Here is a 16,720-nt window from a genome sequence, read left to right on the forward strand (position 1 = left end):
CTGGCTCCCACCACAGCCAGGGGCACCCAGGCCCTGGCCACAGGCACCAGCAGCAAATAAAGAGCCTCAGTCAGTCTAACAGGGACCAGTTTGTTTTCCCAACCTTTGTTGCAACAAGGAGAGGTCTTGATATTCCTGCTCCTCCACTGACTCATACAAGAAGCCCCAGAATTTCCAGGGGCCATTCTTTGCCATCTGAGCATGATTTTTTCTGTGTTTCCTAAGCAGCACCCTCACTCCACACACTGCCCACGCTCTCCCTTCCACAGAGGCGTTGCTGCTGCTCACCCATGAGGAAAAGCCACTGCAGGAATCCTGGAGTCAATGAGACCTTGACCACCCTCCCTGCTTGCTGCAGTCACCAGCAGCTCAGAGCTGCCTGCCCAGCTCTCAAAGCAGAACTCCCAACTCCAAGAGAGAAACCAACACTTTTGTCCTTTGAGAGTACAACAGCTGGGTGCCAAGGCAAGGCTGACTGAGGTGGCATCTCCCAGGCTCTCCTTCCAACCTCAAACTCCTCACTAAGAGGCGACAACGTCACAACTTCCCAACAAAAACTCAGCATCAAGGTAGAAAATAAAAGAACCATTAAAAATAAAAATAAAATAAAAAGCCAACTGTGAATTTTGAAGCATTTGGATCAGAAGGAAGCTACAGGAAATCCCTGCAAAGCGCTCGAAGCCTCATCCCCCCAGGCCAGTGCTCTCCCGTCCTGGCTCCATCAGCACCCAGCACCGAGGGGCACCCATGGGGCACCCATGGAGCACCCAGCACCATTCATCCCACCCAGCTCCACCCAGCCAACTTAGCACCAACTCCACCGCAAGTGTCAATACCTCCAGCTTTTGTGTGTGTGTGCGTGTTGGGGTTTTTTGCCCTCCCCTCCCTTAAATCCAGAGCAAACTTCCCTTTCTGCTCACCCTCCCCATGCCCCATCCGTCCGCTCCCGATTGGCAGGGAAATCCTATACCCACCCTCCCCGCCGAGAAATGTCTGCTCTTGCAGCAGTCCCAACAAAGCCAACTGCCAAGCACACGCTGCTTCACAATAAAAGTCTCACTCGCTCCATTTATTTTTTTCCTCCTTTCCCCCTTTCCCGCAGCCGTCTGCCTCCATTCCCTCGCCCACCCCAGACTGATTATTAACCATCCGTGGCTGGAGAACCTCCATAAAGAGCACACACAACCAGCCACGAAGCATTCTTGCCCCCCCCAACCCTTAATTTTTAGGTTTCAAAAGGTAGAAAAAATTAGTGCATCTGAAGAAAGACTGATTGGGTCCTTGAAAGGGCTTTAAGAGCCATGAGGAGCCAAGCAGAGGAGCTACTGCTGGTTTAGTTTTTTCCTCTCTGCCTCTGTTTACAAGAAAACAAGCTTCCTCTCCTCCATGATGTCTTTGGAGGGGATGGAAGACAGGTCAGACCGGCCAAGGAAAGGCTCTGCAGCATTTCCAAACAGATGATGACTACAAACTACAGTGGTGCCTTTAAAACGAACCAAAAAAAAAAAAAACCAAAAAAAAAACCAAACACACACAAAAAAAAAAAAAAAAAGCCCATCAAAAAAAAATGAAATAGGGAAAAGAAAGAAAAGAAAAAGAACAAAGCTGGGAAACACAGAGAGAGCTTTCGCAGCCTCCTCTCCTTGGTGTTTTCATCAGCCATCCGGGTGCCCTTCGCAAAGGTCCAAACAGGTTTTATAGGCAAAGACAACACATGCACAGCAAAACTCCAACATATTGCAGCTTACCGAGCCCAAGGGAGCAGAGTTACATCATGAGCCCAGCTCTCTGCTCTCCCGGCAGCCCGGGAAGGAGCGCAGGCTGAGGTGCCAAGATGTCTACCTTCACCAGGGTCTTTTTTTTTTTTTTTTTTATGTCTTAAAAATCAACGGTCTGGGAACCCGAGGCTCGCAGCAGCATTCCTGTGAGCAGAGCTGTGCACACAAGGCAGGTCCATCTGGAAGAGGGCTGGGAGCAGGAGACCCCTCAAAGTGCCCATTCCCATCTGGGGCAGCGCACGCACCAACACCTCTGCGGGATGGACAGCACTGATCCTGCCTGGATCCAGCCTCCAGCTGGTCACCAACCCCTCCAAGGGGACACCACACCCCACCCAGGACACAGCCCCAGGGAAAGCTCCCACCAGCCAGGAAAACGACGGCTGCAGCAATGCTGGAGCAAGGCAGAGGCAAATCTCTCAACAAATGATGCAACCCCAGCAGTGGCAGATTCTTATTCACTCATTTTTTCCCTCCTTCTCCTAAAAAAAATATAAATTGAAATAACACAACCCAAAACAGCCTGCTCACAATAACCTTTGCCTTGAAGAGAAGACAAACATTTTGTAGTTAATTATATAGGAAGTAATGATTAAGAGAATGTTTGCAGAAAGAGAGTGCTTCTTTTGTAGGCACGGGGAGGCTGCTCACTTCAGATCTCAGCACTGTGCTTGGGCAAGGCCTGGGCTCAAGGCTCGTGGGGACGCTGACCACGGGCCTGTCATTAGAAACAACAGAAGCATTTGATCTGGAGAAGGAAGGAAACACAACCACCAGCATACCTGGCCTACAAAGCAGTCACCAGTCTCAAAGCTCCTTCTTTTCAGGCTAAGGCCACTTCCTTATAAGCCTCACGCAATCATGTGAACATGGAATTTTATCTGCAGCTCACAACAAGCACTGCCCTCAGCCTGAAGTTTGCTCCCAAATCAAATTCTTTGCAATTCTTTTGTCTCCTGAAATCCTTTCATTCAGACTATTCTCCATAGAAAAGAAACATTTCCTTCTCAACCCCCATGTCCTCTCTCCTATTCCAGCATGCATGTCGACTCCCTGAGAAGGGGGGAAGCACAGAAAGAGGTGCAAGTCCCTGCATGCAACAGCTGGGAACACGGAGACACGTGCATGAAACACAACAGGATTGAAAGTGACTTCTCCCAAGACAAGGCATTCCACGACGGCATGCAGGCTTCAGGCAAGGGGGGTCTGCAGAGCCCGTGCCCTCTTGGAAAGGGGAGATCGATTTACACTTCCTCACTGCTTCCAGGCCCATCTAGCTGCATCCCAGTAGAGTAAAAGCCAGTGCAACTTGTGTGTGCAAGCAAATGTAAATCCAGAGCAGACAAAGGCGTCCCCTCCTTCCACAGGCTGAGGGTAGCAAGGAGTCCAGCTGCTGCCTGCCTTCTCCTAGCCCCCGGGAGCAGAGGAGGGGAAGAAAACCCTAAAATGGAGACCAAGATTCATCACTATCTCTAGCAAAAGCAAAGCCATTTCAGAAACACCCAGTCCCCAGGAACTGGCTGAGCCAGGACAAAACCAGAGCACCAAGAGGAGCCTGGAGCAAGCAGATTCCAGCAGTCCAGGGCAGGGGAGCTGGGAGGCAGCTCACCCCCATCAACAGGGCTCTTCAGCCTCCATGCTCCTCTGCCTCCCACCCCAAAGCACCGCAGCCAGCGGAGCAGGTCCTGTCCCCCTGCCCATCCCCATGGTGCCCAGCCAAAGGGCACATTGGGCAGCAGAGGAGGGAAAGCCCCTCGTGGGTTCCTGTGGGACCACGAGGGCCTGGCTGAGCTGCCCACACCACCTCCACCTGGGTCACCTCCGGCCATCGAGTGGCCAAGCAGCGAGACAGCGGTGCCTGTGAGCCGGGAAAGCGGACGGGGAGAAGGGGGGGAAAAAAAAAGACAAAATAATAATGAAAATAATCATAATCATAAAACTTGCACCCTCGGGCCTGTCCCTCTAATAACTACAGCAAAACCTCACCAAGGCCTTACTCTGCTGGAGGGCGAGAAAGCGACACAGCGCTGCCCAGCACCCGCAGTCCTGGAGGTGGGAGATCCTCACACCCTCTCCTCCATGGCCTACGGGCTTCGTCCCCGGCGTGGGGCCTGCTTTTTCTGCTCTGTCATTAAGAGTGGAGCCTGGTCTTTTCCTTCAATCCCAAGAATTGCACGGAATTAGATCATCTTTCTGGCTCGCCTCCCCCTACAGGCAGCTCCCGAGCATGCTCAGCGCGGCCGCGCTGCCATTTCATAACCGCATTGTTTACGGACACACGGACCTGCCATCTTTTGACAGGGACACAGGGCCTGTGTCCCTGCCCAGAGCCCCGGCCCCCGCCACAAACACCCCCTTGGGGGCAGGCAAACTGCAAAAGCATGGGAAAGTAGAAGCCTGGGGGGTGATGGTGATGGGTCTGTTGTTTTTTCTGATGGTTTTTGTTTCTTTTTTCTCCTCTTTTGCTCCTTGATTTAGGTGAAAATCCACGTGCTTTGGAGAGAGAGGTTAACCCCTGTGGGGGCCGTGGGGAGGAGGAACTCGCAGGGCTCGATGCAAAATGCCAGCCATGGTTTTTTGCTTCTTCGAATCACAACTGTGCTTCAATGACACCTAAAAATACAATCCCCAGCCCAGTCTGCCATCCTCTGCGGAGCCTTCCTCTGTGAGAGAAGGGGTTGGAAATATGGTATTTCCCTTAAATAAACAAGTTGGCTTAGTCCCAGCACATACAGTTTTCTCCTTTAAATGCAAGCCAGAGTATTTTTGCAGGCACACAGGAAAACGAGGAGAGGAGGAGGGGAAATGTTCTTCATTTAACACCAAGAACTCCATGAAAAGCCTTGCAAGGTTGCTCAGAGCCCTGCTCTGTTCCAGCCCTCTCCCTGTCTGTGCTGATCATACTTCACAGGTGAAAGCAGCTCTGACTTATGACAGAGGAAAATGCCAGAAGAGCTGGAGGTTTCCTCATCCTTGGAATAAGGACAAGTTGTGAAAAGCTTCCTTTGCAAGAGCCACTGTGCTGCTCAGGCACAGTATGGCAGTGTTGCAGGGAGGACACTTGCACGTCAGACCTTCTTAACCCCCACTGCCTCGACCCTTCTCCACATCCTTCCCCCTCCTGATGGGGACTGAAGGAAAAATATAAATAAATCACCTGGTTTGGAGGATGCAAGTTGTTGTGTTGGAGCCCAGAATATTTTTTAAAAGCTTGCTCAACATTTTCTCCCATTCTGTATTTTCCTTTTCTTTTTTTCTAATGGAGGCTTTCCAATTAGCTTGTACAGTTTGAGAGCTTCGCTCCTGCTGCTTTCCTGACTACTGTAAATCCTGGCAGGCTGCCCTCCTCCTCTGCCCCCCTCCAGGACCAACACCACCCTACAGCCAAGCCAGACACGTATCTTCCACCCAAGAGACCAAGGAGCTCACAGGGGCACAAGAGGGACAAATCCCACTGGAAACATGAGGGGCCATAAGGGTCTGCAAAGAGGGGTTGGTGTCAAAACTCTGAATTCGGAGGAGTCAGAAAAAATAACTGGCTGAAAATGGGAGTTGAGGATTATAAACTCAGGGATTTGTTTCCAAATCACTGACATTCCATGTCACTGCAGGAACATATGGTCCTCCAAGGCTTGCAAGCAGGGAGCACACACCATCAGTGCCCCGAGCCTTTGGGCTGACCCCAACACACGGTCACCCTCCTGCTGCGGCCATTCCTCGACCACTCTCAGCTCCAGGAGCAGGAAGGCGAGAAGGAAAAACTTCAGGGAAAAGCAGCAAAAGGAAAACAAAGAGGAGCAGCAGGAACCAAGCTAGCCCTCCCCCAGACCAGCTGGCCAGGAGAGTGAAGCTCCTTAAAACTCCTTGTTTACCTGAATAAAACAACTCACTGCCATTGCAGGAGGTGCACACAATCCTCTTTCCTTAGGAGATGGCATCACATGGGAGAGCTCCCGAGAGCCAGGTCATGGAGCTGCCTCTGCCCCCTGCCCAGGGCTGGTCTCACAGAGGCTGAGCTGCAGGAATATGCCCCTTGTGTGCTACAGAGCCTACTTCTACCCAAACACATTCTGGGACGAGGGCAAGAGCTCGTGCTGGCACCGCACAGTCAGGTAAATACATGAAACGGAACAAAACCAAGACCCAAAGGCCCCTCTTTGGGCTCTTAACCCTTGCTGAGAAGCAGTGTCAAGCCCAGACCTCGGCAGATCTCTTCCCTCCAAAGTAGGTCAGGCTTTTCTGTGCCTCTGCAGACGCTCCCCAAGGGCCCCAGCTGGCAGGGACAGAGCGATGGGTGCTTTCAGCCGGTGCCACGCCGGTGTCACTGTGGTCACCACCACACAGGAGCACACCTCCCACACCTCAGAGGGTTTTTGGTTGTCTCCTCAGCCTTCATCAAGCCCAAAGCCCATTTTCTCCCTGGGTGGAGCTGCTCAGACAGCAGCTCAAGGCCTCAGCTCTTCACTGTTAAAGAGAAATCTCAGCTCTCTCCTCGTGACTTCTGATGCCTTTTCCTTTTCTTCTGGATGATGAACAATGAGCACATTTATAGTCCAGTGGAGACATGATGGATATGTAGATTGGATATCACAGGCTGTCCTGTGTAGGCTCTCTAATATTTTAAATGCCATCTTCACATCTTGCTCCTTGATTGAAAATTCAGTATTGTGTCTGCGTTGCAGCTTTGAGGGTCTCCCTGGAGCACAGCAAGCTCAGGCCAGTGTTCTGCAGGGGTGTCTGTGCCTTCCATGGCCCTGGGACCTTCTGTGTCCATCCCAAATCTCCCCGAGGTCTGTGGCAGCCAACGGAGTTCTTGCATGTAACACCAATCACAGAGAAAAAAAAAATTCCCAAGGGCAGAACCAGGGGGCTGAGTTTTAAAATATGTTGCAGGCATGGACCTCCTGCCAAGAAATCAACTAGGGATGTTTCCTTTTAATCAGATGTTTCCTTGGATTGCTACTATGGAAAAAAAAAAAAAAAAGAAGAAGAGAGAGGGGAGGAAGTCACCCCAAAATAAAAAGGATTGCTTCTTCCTGGTAAAATACTGTTGGCTCTGGCCTTCACCCAGGTGAGCCATAGGCAGAGGCTGTCAAAAGAGACCCAGTGAGGAGGTGCCGTGTGGCCACAGGCCCTCTCCTCCCCTTCAGAAGTTCAGTCTTCAAGCAGCTCGGGCACCCCAGGCTTTGTGCCTTTTTCTTTCAAGAGCTACAAGCAGGGAGGGCTCCTTGGAGAATTTTCCAGAAACTTCACACTTAAAAAGCACAAATAAATCCTAAAAAACCTTCAAAAAAAAAAACCCAAAACCAAACCAACCCCAAGCAAGCCTCCCCACCCCAGGAGCCAAAGGAAAGGCACGAGGGAACAAAGCCCGAGGTTTGCCAGCAGTGCCCGAGGCCCTGGGAGCCCATGGAGCAGCCATCCCGGCAGGATGGGCACCCCAGCAGGATGGGCGATGCTAGCCCGCCTGCACGGGCCAGCCACGCGCAGGAATAGCCAAAGAAATGAACAAACAACCCCGGCCATGCTTCCCTGGCCTCTGCTCCTCCTCTGCTCCTCCTCTCCTCTCCTCTCCAAAGCTTCTCCTTCCCCAGCAGGAGCAGCCTGCCCTGCCAGGGCCTCGCCAGGCACGGGAGGTGGATGGACCCTGCGGTACCTGCGGGCAGCTGTTGTCTTCTTCTGGTGAAGACTCCAAGAGTTGCATATTCCAGATCCTCATGAGCAGTGATTCAGTTTCTGCTCATGTGATAAAGCTCCCTCTACAGAGTGAGCATGCCCAGAAGAGCCCATTTCACTGCTCCCTCCACTGCAGCCATTTCACAGAGAACCTGCCGGCTCCAGGGCGTCCATTGGAGCGCGATTATCCCGGGCATCCCGGGGACGCACCGGTAATGCAGATCATCTGTCAACTTTCTGACAGGGCGCCAGGCCTCAAAACTGATCACTCGCCTGAAAAAAAGAGAAAGCTTTTTAAACCAGAGTGCTGTCTCGTGGCCTTCAAGAGTAGCACTTGCCCGTGGGAAAAGGAGAGGCAGGAGGGACAGGGAGGGATGTGAGTGGCTTGGGGATGTCCCCGGGCTGATTTTGTTGTGCTTAACGAAGTGCCCAACCTCTGAGAGCTGGGATGAAGGCACGTGGGTTAAACTGAGGCAGTGAGCAGTGTCCAAGACAGTGTCTTCGAGATCCGAACTGCTGATCTTAAGGGGAGATCATTTTCACTCTGGGGATTAATAACCCGACCTGGTACAACTGACTTTGAAAGGGTATCACAAACACAGTCATGGAAAAGCAGGGGGGCAATGGAATGAAGGGACATCCTCATGTACCCATCCTCATCCTCACCCTAATGAAGGGATAGTTCACTACGAGGCGCACGAGCTCTAAGCTCAGCCTATGTCAAACCCTACAATACTGCTGGCCCCAGCCAGCAAGATAACAGAAGAAATTTTAACTTCAAAATAAAAGTAGTTTGTCTCTGTTCCACTTCACAATTAAGCATAAACTCTTGGCAACCTTCATATCTGCTCAGGCTCCCAGTAAAACTGCCAGAGCAGCTCGCAGGAACATCTGTAAGCAGAGCTCGGCTGGAAGGGATTCAAGGAAGACTGGCATTTATCGGAGGCAGGAGCAGGAGGCTGCTGGAGCCGGTGTCAGGCTGGAGAACCTCCCCCCGAGCAGGGGGAGGGCGGCCGGCAACCTCGGGGAAGAGGCCAGAAGGAAGAGGAAACTCTGACATGGCCCTGTGGCACCACCCGTGTGCTCTTGGCCAAAGGAAAAACAGCTCTGCAGAGGAGGAGAGCACCAGAGAGAGCCCTCCTTAAGACAGAGTTCTCTTTAAGAGTAGAAACTACAGTGGAGATGAGTGGAGTGAAATGTGTGACAGTGAGCTGGGGAGGGCAGCAAGCAGCCTGCACTGTAGGGAGGAACAAGCCATCCAAATCCATGGGGAGCTTTGGAGGAGCCTGGGGATGATGTTTGCCCTGCCCCAGCACCAGGCCAGTCCAGGCCTCAGCACAGCACAGCAGTCACGGCCGGCTCTGCCAGGCTGGGAACATCCACAAGTCACATTTCCTCCAGTCCCAGCAGCTCTCTCACCACCGTGGCCAGGCACGTTTGCAGAGCTGCAATAATTAAAGCAGCAAAGAGCTGCTACAGATCTCCCTTGGCTATGAGGATGTTGTTTTCCTCTCCACACTCTGGAGAAGTTTCACTACTAAACAGTTAAAACACACAAGGCTAAATCGAGATGATTGAAATTCATAGGCAAGGAGTATTTGAGGTGACAGTATAAAGAAAGGATCACTCTTTCACCCACTGGCTTTTCATTTCATGTGAATTTTAAGTTTTAATATACACAAAATGAGATTTTCCTGGCCTTTCTCTCAGTTGCTGAGAGGTGTAGACGTAACTCATTTAAAGACAAATTCAAAAATCCCCAAACAAAAGCAACAAACCCCAGCTACACAGACCGAAGTTGCATTATCCACCGCATCAAAAGATTACTGTACTTCAAACCAAAGATGGCTTTAAAACAGTTGATGTGCTGCCCTTCCTTGCAGCATGAAATTACCAAGCTTTCATTAAAAGCCCAGAAATAGAAACGAAGATATTAACAAAGGCAGTGTCAATGATCCACCACAGTCAACATTCCCTTTCTGAGATAAAATAATGCCAGAGAACGGCGGCACAGCCGCAGTCTCCCCACTGCATCTCCACACCAGACATGTTTTCACTGCTGAGGTTAAATATACACTGAGAGCAGATGCTACCAGAGACACTTTTCACATCTCATGGCCATCCTTGAAAGCACTAAACACTGTTTAGAAACAAAAAAGAAAAAAGCAGAGCTCATCAGGGCACTGCAGATGCTTCAACAACCAACTTGAGTAAAGCATCAATCGATCGTAGCAGCATCTCTGCCACGGGGCATGCCTGGGTGTCACTCAGTGAAACCTTACATTTCTGCCATCCAAAAGGAGCAGGAAGCTTCCAGGGCACAGCCATTGGCAATGGGAGAGGTGTCCCCTACCCAGGACCCCCCTGTTCCCCCTTGGCAGGGGTGGGTGCTGCACACCAGCAGGCACAGCCCTCTTTGCAGGCTGGCTGTGGAAGAGGTTTTGCTGATGATGGAGGATGAGAGCAGGCCCAAGCCCTGAGAAGCTGTGCCCTTTATTTAACCCAAGTGCCCTCCAGCAGCCTTACCACCACAGCCAACACCCCCCTTTCCAAACATTCCTGCAGGGCCCACAGATTACAGGGTATTTTCACTGCACAGCTCTCCAGCCTCCCTTCTCTGACTGAAGGCTCAAGCACCCCTTTCAGAAATCCCACATTTTCAGGAAGAAGGGAGCAGCACAAACACCTTCCTTCACAAAGGACACCAGGTTCCTCAGGGCTCTTGCTTAATGACACCATTAAGTCCAGCATTTTCACAGCTCCCTTGCAGGGGAAGCCCAAGTGGGAGGCAAAGGGAGGTTTTCCTTTTATAGGAAGAACAATATTTAGCTCTGCAAAATACAGAGGGTTTTCCTTATTTCCTTTCTTCCATCAGTCTCCTCTTCTTGCAGACCCTCCAGCTGATCAAATCTGCTGCTCCCTTTCAGCCTCCTCAGAAGCAATCCCAAAAGCTGAAGGTACTTTGGGTATGAGATGAGCATTTCTGCTGGGATCCTGATTGCTTCTGCACTGCTATAAACCATTCTCCAGCTCCACCACAAGCTAGTCAAACGTTCCTTCTGCTCTTCAACTGCTATATACAACATTTCTTCATCAGAATGTCCCAGAACACACTGGGTATCCATCCCCAGCACCCTCCAATGTCCACCTCCAGGCTCAGGTAACAGCTTTAAAAGAACAGGCAGTCATTAATGCATCTTTTGGAATCAGAGCTTTCCCCATCTTTCAAAACCTGGTTTATGTCCCTAAAGCTTTCAAGCCATCTCCCTTCCTCCCCCCTTTTCCCCAGCAGAGTTGAAAACTGTTTTTACTTAATAGGAAACAATAAATGTTCCCTGGGATGCTGCATTGAGTAAATCATACATGCTAAAAAGGAAAAAAAAAAGGAAAAGAAAAAAGATCCTCTTGGACAGCAATTGAGATGTGAGCTCTCTGGGAGATGGTGCTATGTTTTGATAAGAATATGTGTTGAATATTTCATTTACAGGGCAATCCTAGAACTTTATTTAGCAGCATATTGGCCAGACAGCTGTAATTTAGAACATACTGTATTCCTAACAGCTCCCAATTATAAATTCCTTCAGCTTTAACTTACAGTAACCACAGCTCCTTCTATTTTGGAGCTCTAAATCCACCATTTCTCCCCTTCATTCAGCTATGGCATATCAAGAGCTCCTACAGTACAAACACAGCCTTGCTGGAGAAGGGTCCTAAACCCAGCATTCTCTACCCCCAGCAGAGCGAGCAGGCTTCCAGCACACTCACTGCTCCGCAGAGCTCCAATGTTTTATTGGTTTATTTGGGGACAGTGGCCCCATTTGTCCGTGCAAAGCCATCCTGCAGTGCCCTGCCAGCAGCAGGCTGGGAAAATGGCTGTGCACATTCCATCCTCCTCCTGCTGCAACAAGCGCTGGAGATCCTGCCAGCAAGCCTCACGTGTTCAGCGTGGCCCTGTTCTTTGACCTCACACCTATTTTTTTTAAGGATTAAGGCACTGACATGAAAATAAGCAAGCTCTTCACTGGAGGAGAATCAGTGCTCCACGAAGCCTTTGTGTCTCTCCCCAGATCATGAGCTCCTGTGGAACAGCGCCTGTTGACGGCTCTCCCAGCCATCCTACTGACTTTATCAAATTTCTGCAAGGAACAGAAGGAACAGATGAACTCTGTAAAAACAAAGCTCCTGCCTCCATGCAAATATCCCTGGTTAAGAGGAGCGGAGAAATAGAGCAAGCATGATGTGTGTACGGAATTGGCTCCACAGACGCTGCTTCTCAGCAACTGCCATAAGGTGGCAGTGGGTCTTTAAGGCTACCTTACACCTTCCCACAGCACAATAGGAATGAGCACACCAGTGGGTTTCCAGCAGCTGAAACTGATTAAGTCAAATTTCCTCATCAAGGGAACCAGGCCCTACCTGAAAACTTGGGGCTGAGATCAGCTCCACTGCCAGAGTCACACAAGGAGGAAAAACCATAGGGGTGAATTCTGCAAAGCCATAAAGGCAGCCCCCATCTGAGCCAAAGAAAATCAACCCCTTTTCCCTCTCTCTGTACAATCAAATGCTGTTTGTTTTACAGAAATGCTTCTCTTTGTGCATTCATCCAGCCATAAACAAGCCAGTGACCATTAAAGAGTAGGAGAAGTTCTGCCTGGCCAGCAAGCTGGGCTCCAGCAGGATTTTATGCAGGGAACATAAAAGCCAGCCCAGTAAGCAAGCTGGTCAGCAGCTCAGCACTGGGCTGATGCAGCAAAACAGGCCCAGAAAGCACCAAGGAAGAGTTGGGTTCACAAGAAAGATGGAACCAGGCAATAAACAGGCAAATTACTTTAGGTAATGAAGTGACTCATCATGCAGAATGCCCGTCACCTGGGACACAGCAATAAAATCAAATCTATGCCAGTGACCCCTTGAACCGTGCTGTGAAAAGTGGCCAGAGGTGCCCTGAAGGAAGAGCCGATCTACCTTACAGCACAGAGCCCACGATCACAGAGATTTCTGCTCAGAAAGTCAAACACAACAACTCTGTACCACCCAAGGATCCCCAGTGCTGAGAGAGCAAACCCCTCGCCTTACCTGTACCTACAGCCAGGCTGGAACATGGGTGGCTCCCCCCATGTGTGAGGGGACAGGTCAGAGAGAGCTGACGTCCCCCTGCTCCACACAACCAGAGCTCCCCTACATCTCACTAAAACAAACATCCAGAGCCAATGTAAATGTTTTATTGGCACCTCACCACGCAGCGTGCTTGTACAACAACTGGAGTCAATCGGCTCATGCAGCACATACCTGCTGGTGCTTACACATTCCTTGTAAAAAGCTGGCAACTACAGGTGAAAGCCAAGAGCCCAACCGAGCACAATTCCCACTGCCTTCCCCCAAACCCACTCACCAACACATTAAACCCCTGCAAGAAGCACAGAAAAATGTCTCAGCAGAAGGAATAAACGTGCATATTCCCTCCTCTCCATGCCACTTTGGAGGACCTGATGTGGCAAGGTTTGTTTGCCATCACTGGAATGCAAAATAAGTCTGAAAGAGGGGAGTTTGAGTTTAGCATTCTTGCACCCTCCCACAATCCCAGACGGATCTAGAGCAGGGCTGAGCCCTGCGAGGCTCCCCATTAATAACAATTAGCGCCCGAGCCCACGATGAGATGAGACGCAATCACGTGCCTGCCAATATGAAGGCTCAGCCCTGGCTGCAGCCCCTGCCTGCTGTCACCTCGTGTCACCACCCTGACATTGCACAGGTCCCTTCTCCATGCCGGCCAGCAAAGGTCAGGATTCCAAACCCCTCCCCGCGGATCCGCAGGAAGCGTTTGAAGCCATCTCGTGTCAGTGGTTTAACTGCGCTGCTTTTGAATCAATTCCAACAGTTTGCACTCCATCCGGCCTCCTGGCTGCCCCAGCCCAGGGGCACGGCAAGGAACCCATGGATTTGCCCTACCTCCATCCTGGCTGCGGGTCCCTCCAGGTCCTGACTCCAGGCCTATCCCTCCTCCAGCCACAAATCCATCTCACTCCATGGGTGCAGCCTCCACCCCGGAGCATGCTCAGTACAGGCTGATCTTCAGCCATTTCAGAGCTTTAATGAAATGTAAGCATAAGGAAGTGTCATTAGCAAAAAAAAAAAAAAAAAGAAAAAAAAGGGGAAAAAAAAAAAAAGGTGCAGGATTCATCCTGATCTGGCCAACCTTCCTCTTCCCATCCTCTTGTCAAGGAGGCAAAGCTTTCGCTGTGAGGATTGCAGGCATTTTTAGGCAGCAAGCATCTCGTTTTAGAACAAAAGCAAGGAAAATCCTGTCTTAGGCAAGCCTTGTGCAAAAGGAGCATTTCCCAGTGACATTCAAACCAGCCAATTTGTCACTCTGGGCCTTCCACAAATTACAGTATTTTCATGAAATACCATTAATATTATTTTTCCCTCCACGGGCTTCAAGCAAGGCTTTTAGCTGGCAATGCAAATAGTGCTTCCCAGCCATCTTAAAGCTAAACCTACCCCAGTCTGCCCTGAACTCCTTGAAGGTTATTTTAACTCCATTTGCAAGGAAGTTAAACAGCAGGATGAAAGAGAAGGAAAGAGACTGCAGTGTAACACACTTCATGCTACGCTCTCCTAAGGACCTGAATTTTAAGAGAGGTTTGTTTTTCACTCATCAGCCATGAAATTCCTCCATCATTGCCTTGTCCCCTCAATGCAGTAGGACTGTTTCAATGAAGAATTAATAGAGGATTTTTTTTACATCCTTCCTAGGTTTACAAACAACAAAATATGAAACACACACATTTTTGAAGCACACTTGGGGAATAAAGCCCTGCATGCTGTGAATGATATACACATGGAGCTTGACTATTCCTTAAAAACTTGTATTTCATTTCCCCACATACTCTACAGATCCCTCCCAGCTCACTGAACTACCCCAGAAAGCAAAGACAGTAGGTAAAAGTAAAGCTTTGCCAGGGCAAAAATTGGTTATTCAATCCCAACAAAGTTGCAACATATATATCCTGTTCCTCTTGTTGGGCCCAGGCCAAAACCAACTCTGGATGCTGAAATCCGTGAATTGTGTGTGCTCTGCCGAGAGATGTTCACTTCCGTGGAACACGAGCACTGTCTGCTCCAGAGCAGGAGCTGGAGCAAAATTCAAAAATAAAACCAGTGACTTTATCTACACAGCATTTCAGGAAACACCAGAGTGGCAGCTGAACTCCAAACCAGCTTTTTTCCCGAACAGAACTTCCAAGGGAATCACAACAACACTACAGCCGTTCTGTACAATGCCACAAGCCAAGATTTTCATCAGGCCCCAGCACATCTGTGCCAGATGCACTACACAAACAACTCAGGATGTTGTTCCCTCACCCCTTCTCTGACAAACCCAGCCCAGTCCTCAACACCAAGCCACAGCTTTTTAGCAAATTCTTTGGGCCCTCGGGAGCGCCAGGCAGCCTGGCACGCCAAGCGCTGCCGAGCTGCTTTTTACTAAAATATTTTTAGAGCAAAAACATTTGGTAAAGTGACCCAGGATAAACCACACTACTCCAATGTGCTGAGCTCTGCTCAGACCTCTCCTGCTGCTGAAGGATGTCACCAAAGGCCATTTGGCCCCAGGCTGTCCCCTCCACCCGGGCCCAGATCAATTCCTCCGTGCCACGCTGGGCAATCCCAGACACCGCCCAGCGCCTTCATTAAGCACAGATTGATAAACCCTGCCAACAAATTCTATTCCCATCCTCTGCCTTGCCTGGAAATTGGAGGTAGTTTAAAAATAATATTCAGACTATAAAATCCCGAGGCATGTCTGCTGAATCGAGCGGTGTTTGCATCTCGCACAGCTCAAGCATGTCAAATTTGTTTCCTTGGAAACAAAGACCAATTTGCAAGCAGTGCTTTCTTCCCTTTTTTTTTATTTTATGTAACGAAGACATCCATACCTGCAGCTCTTGCTGATACAAAGGAATTAAAGCAGATTCACCTACCAACAGGGTTCATAAGAGAATTATTAATGGATTTCACTAATGAACCATTGGTTTGCTGCACTAAGGGAAATCCAGAGCATGTTACTATTTTAAAAAATCCCCTTTTCCCTCAATGGATGCACACTCGAGGCATAGCATTTATATTTTCTCCTTGGGGACAGGTAGAGAAAAACAGCAAAACTCAGAGAGATTTCCTTACCCTGGGCTAGAGGTGATGGGTCCAGTGGAGGAGCAGGAAATCCTGTCCTGCTCCTGCCACACCACTCCAAAGGACACACAGCTCAAACACACCTGCCTCCAACACACGCTGAAGAGTCAACACAAGCTTCATAAAAAACAAAAGTGATAACATCTTGTAGATAGGTTTTAGCAGTTTTAAGCCAAACTTTTCCCCAAAACATGCAGTAGAGAAGTTGGGAAGCCAGACCTTCTGTGCAGCCATAACTCTTCTCTCAGACCCACTCCCACCTCCCAGGGAAGGCAGTAAATCCTAAAGCAACGACACACAACCTCTCTGAGAGGGCATGAAACAGGAGGGAGGGCAAAAGTGTCAGAGCTGGGTTATCCACAGACTCATTTACAAAGGGAGTCAGAGCCCCCAGCCTCCAGAGCCTCTGTCAGGAGCTCAGCACCCTCACAAATCCATCAGACACGGCCAAAAACCGACACGTGAGAACAGCAAATAAAATGATGGCTCCTCAAACACAGCCTCCCTGAGGCCTGCTCAGCACAGAGGTCATTCCCAGCACCCAGCTGAGGCTGGGTTACAATCTCTGTCTGACAAGGTCACCTTCACATCCAAGGGAACAGAGCTCCAAACTTCTCCTGCTCCTGTTAGAATCACTGCATAGAAAAAGCCACGGGAGCTGCACAGACAGGAGGTGACAGGAGCAAGAAACCCCCTCCCTCCTCCACACAAGGGACAAAGCTCCACCATTCCCAGTCCCTGGAGAGTCCCAGAGTTGTTACTGGAGCCAAGGGCAGCACTAAATCTGATATAACTGTGGATGCTTCACACTTCAGGCCTTGGACTCCAACATTCCAGGTATTCCAAAGGGGCACCAAGCTTGGCAAGGCCACTTTGCTGACAGAGCAGCCTTGCTCTGCTCTTCAACAAGTCACAGTAGGACCAATCACCTGGAGGGCAATCTGTAAACAAAAAGCACCCATAAAACCCCTAAACCCTGCAAATGTCCAGCAGAACTCCCACAGGATCTCACCCTCGAGCTTGAAAAATGAACTTTTTTTTCAGTACATTCACTTGGAGAGCTCTCAGCACTGAAA

At 49.9% G+C, this 16,720-nt stretch overlaps 1 protein-coding gene across 12 annotated transcripts in view; it reads right to left on the bottom strand.

The window, feature by feature from the left end:
• LOC103819172 (histone-lysine N-methyltransferase EHMT1) overlaps nucleotides 1-16,720 on the bottom strand; it is a 118,661-nt gene that overhangs the window by 64,512 nt on the left and 37,429 nt on the right. Inside the window, exon 2 of one of the 12 annotated variants that reach the window (XM_030230022.2) lies at nucleotides 7,435-7,727. The exons of 5 other annotated variants lie outside the window; for them this stretch is intronic. In XM_030230022.2, the coding sequence (XP_030085882.1) occupies nucleotides 7,435-7,497 (63 nt within the window). In that variant the 5' untranslated portion in view covers nucleotides 7,498-7,727. Of the gene's footprint in view, nucleotides 1-836; nucleotides 969-2,560; nucleotides 2,715-3,764; nucleotides 3,964-7,434; nucleotides 7,728-13,403; nucleotides 13,492-16,720 lie in introns of those variants that run through there. 6 more of the 12 variants (XM_030230024.2, XM_030230027.2, XM_030230031.2 and 3 more) reach the window with 6 other exon arrangements.

The sequence above is a fragment of the Serinus canaria genome, chromosome 17, assembly GCF_022539315.1.
Source record: "Serinus canaria isolate serCan28SL12 chromosome 17, serCan2020, whole genome shotgun sequence".
Lineage (NCBI taxonomy): Eukaryota > Metazoa > Chordata > Aves > Passeriformes > Fringillidae > Serinus > Serinus canaria.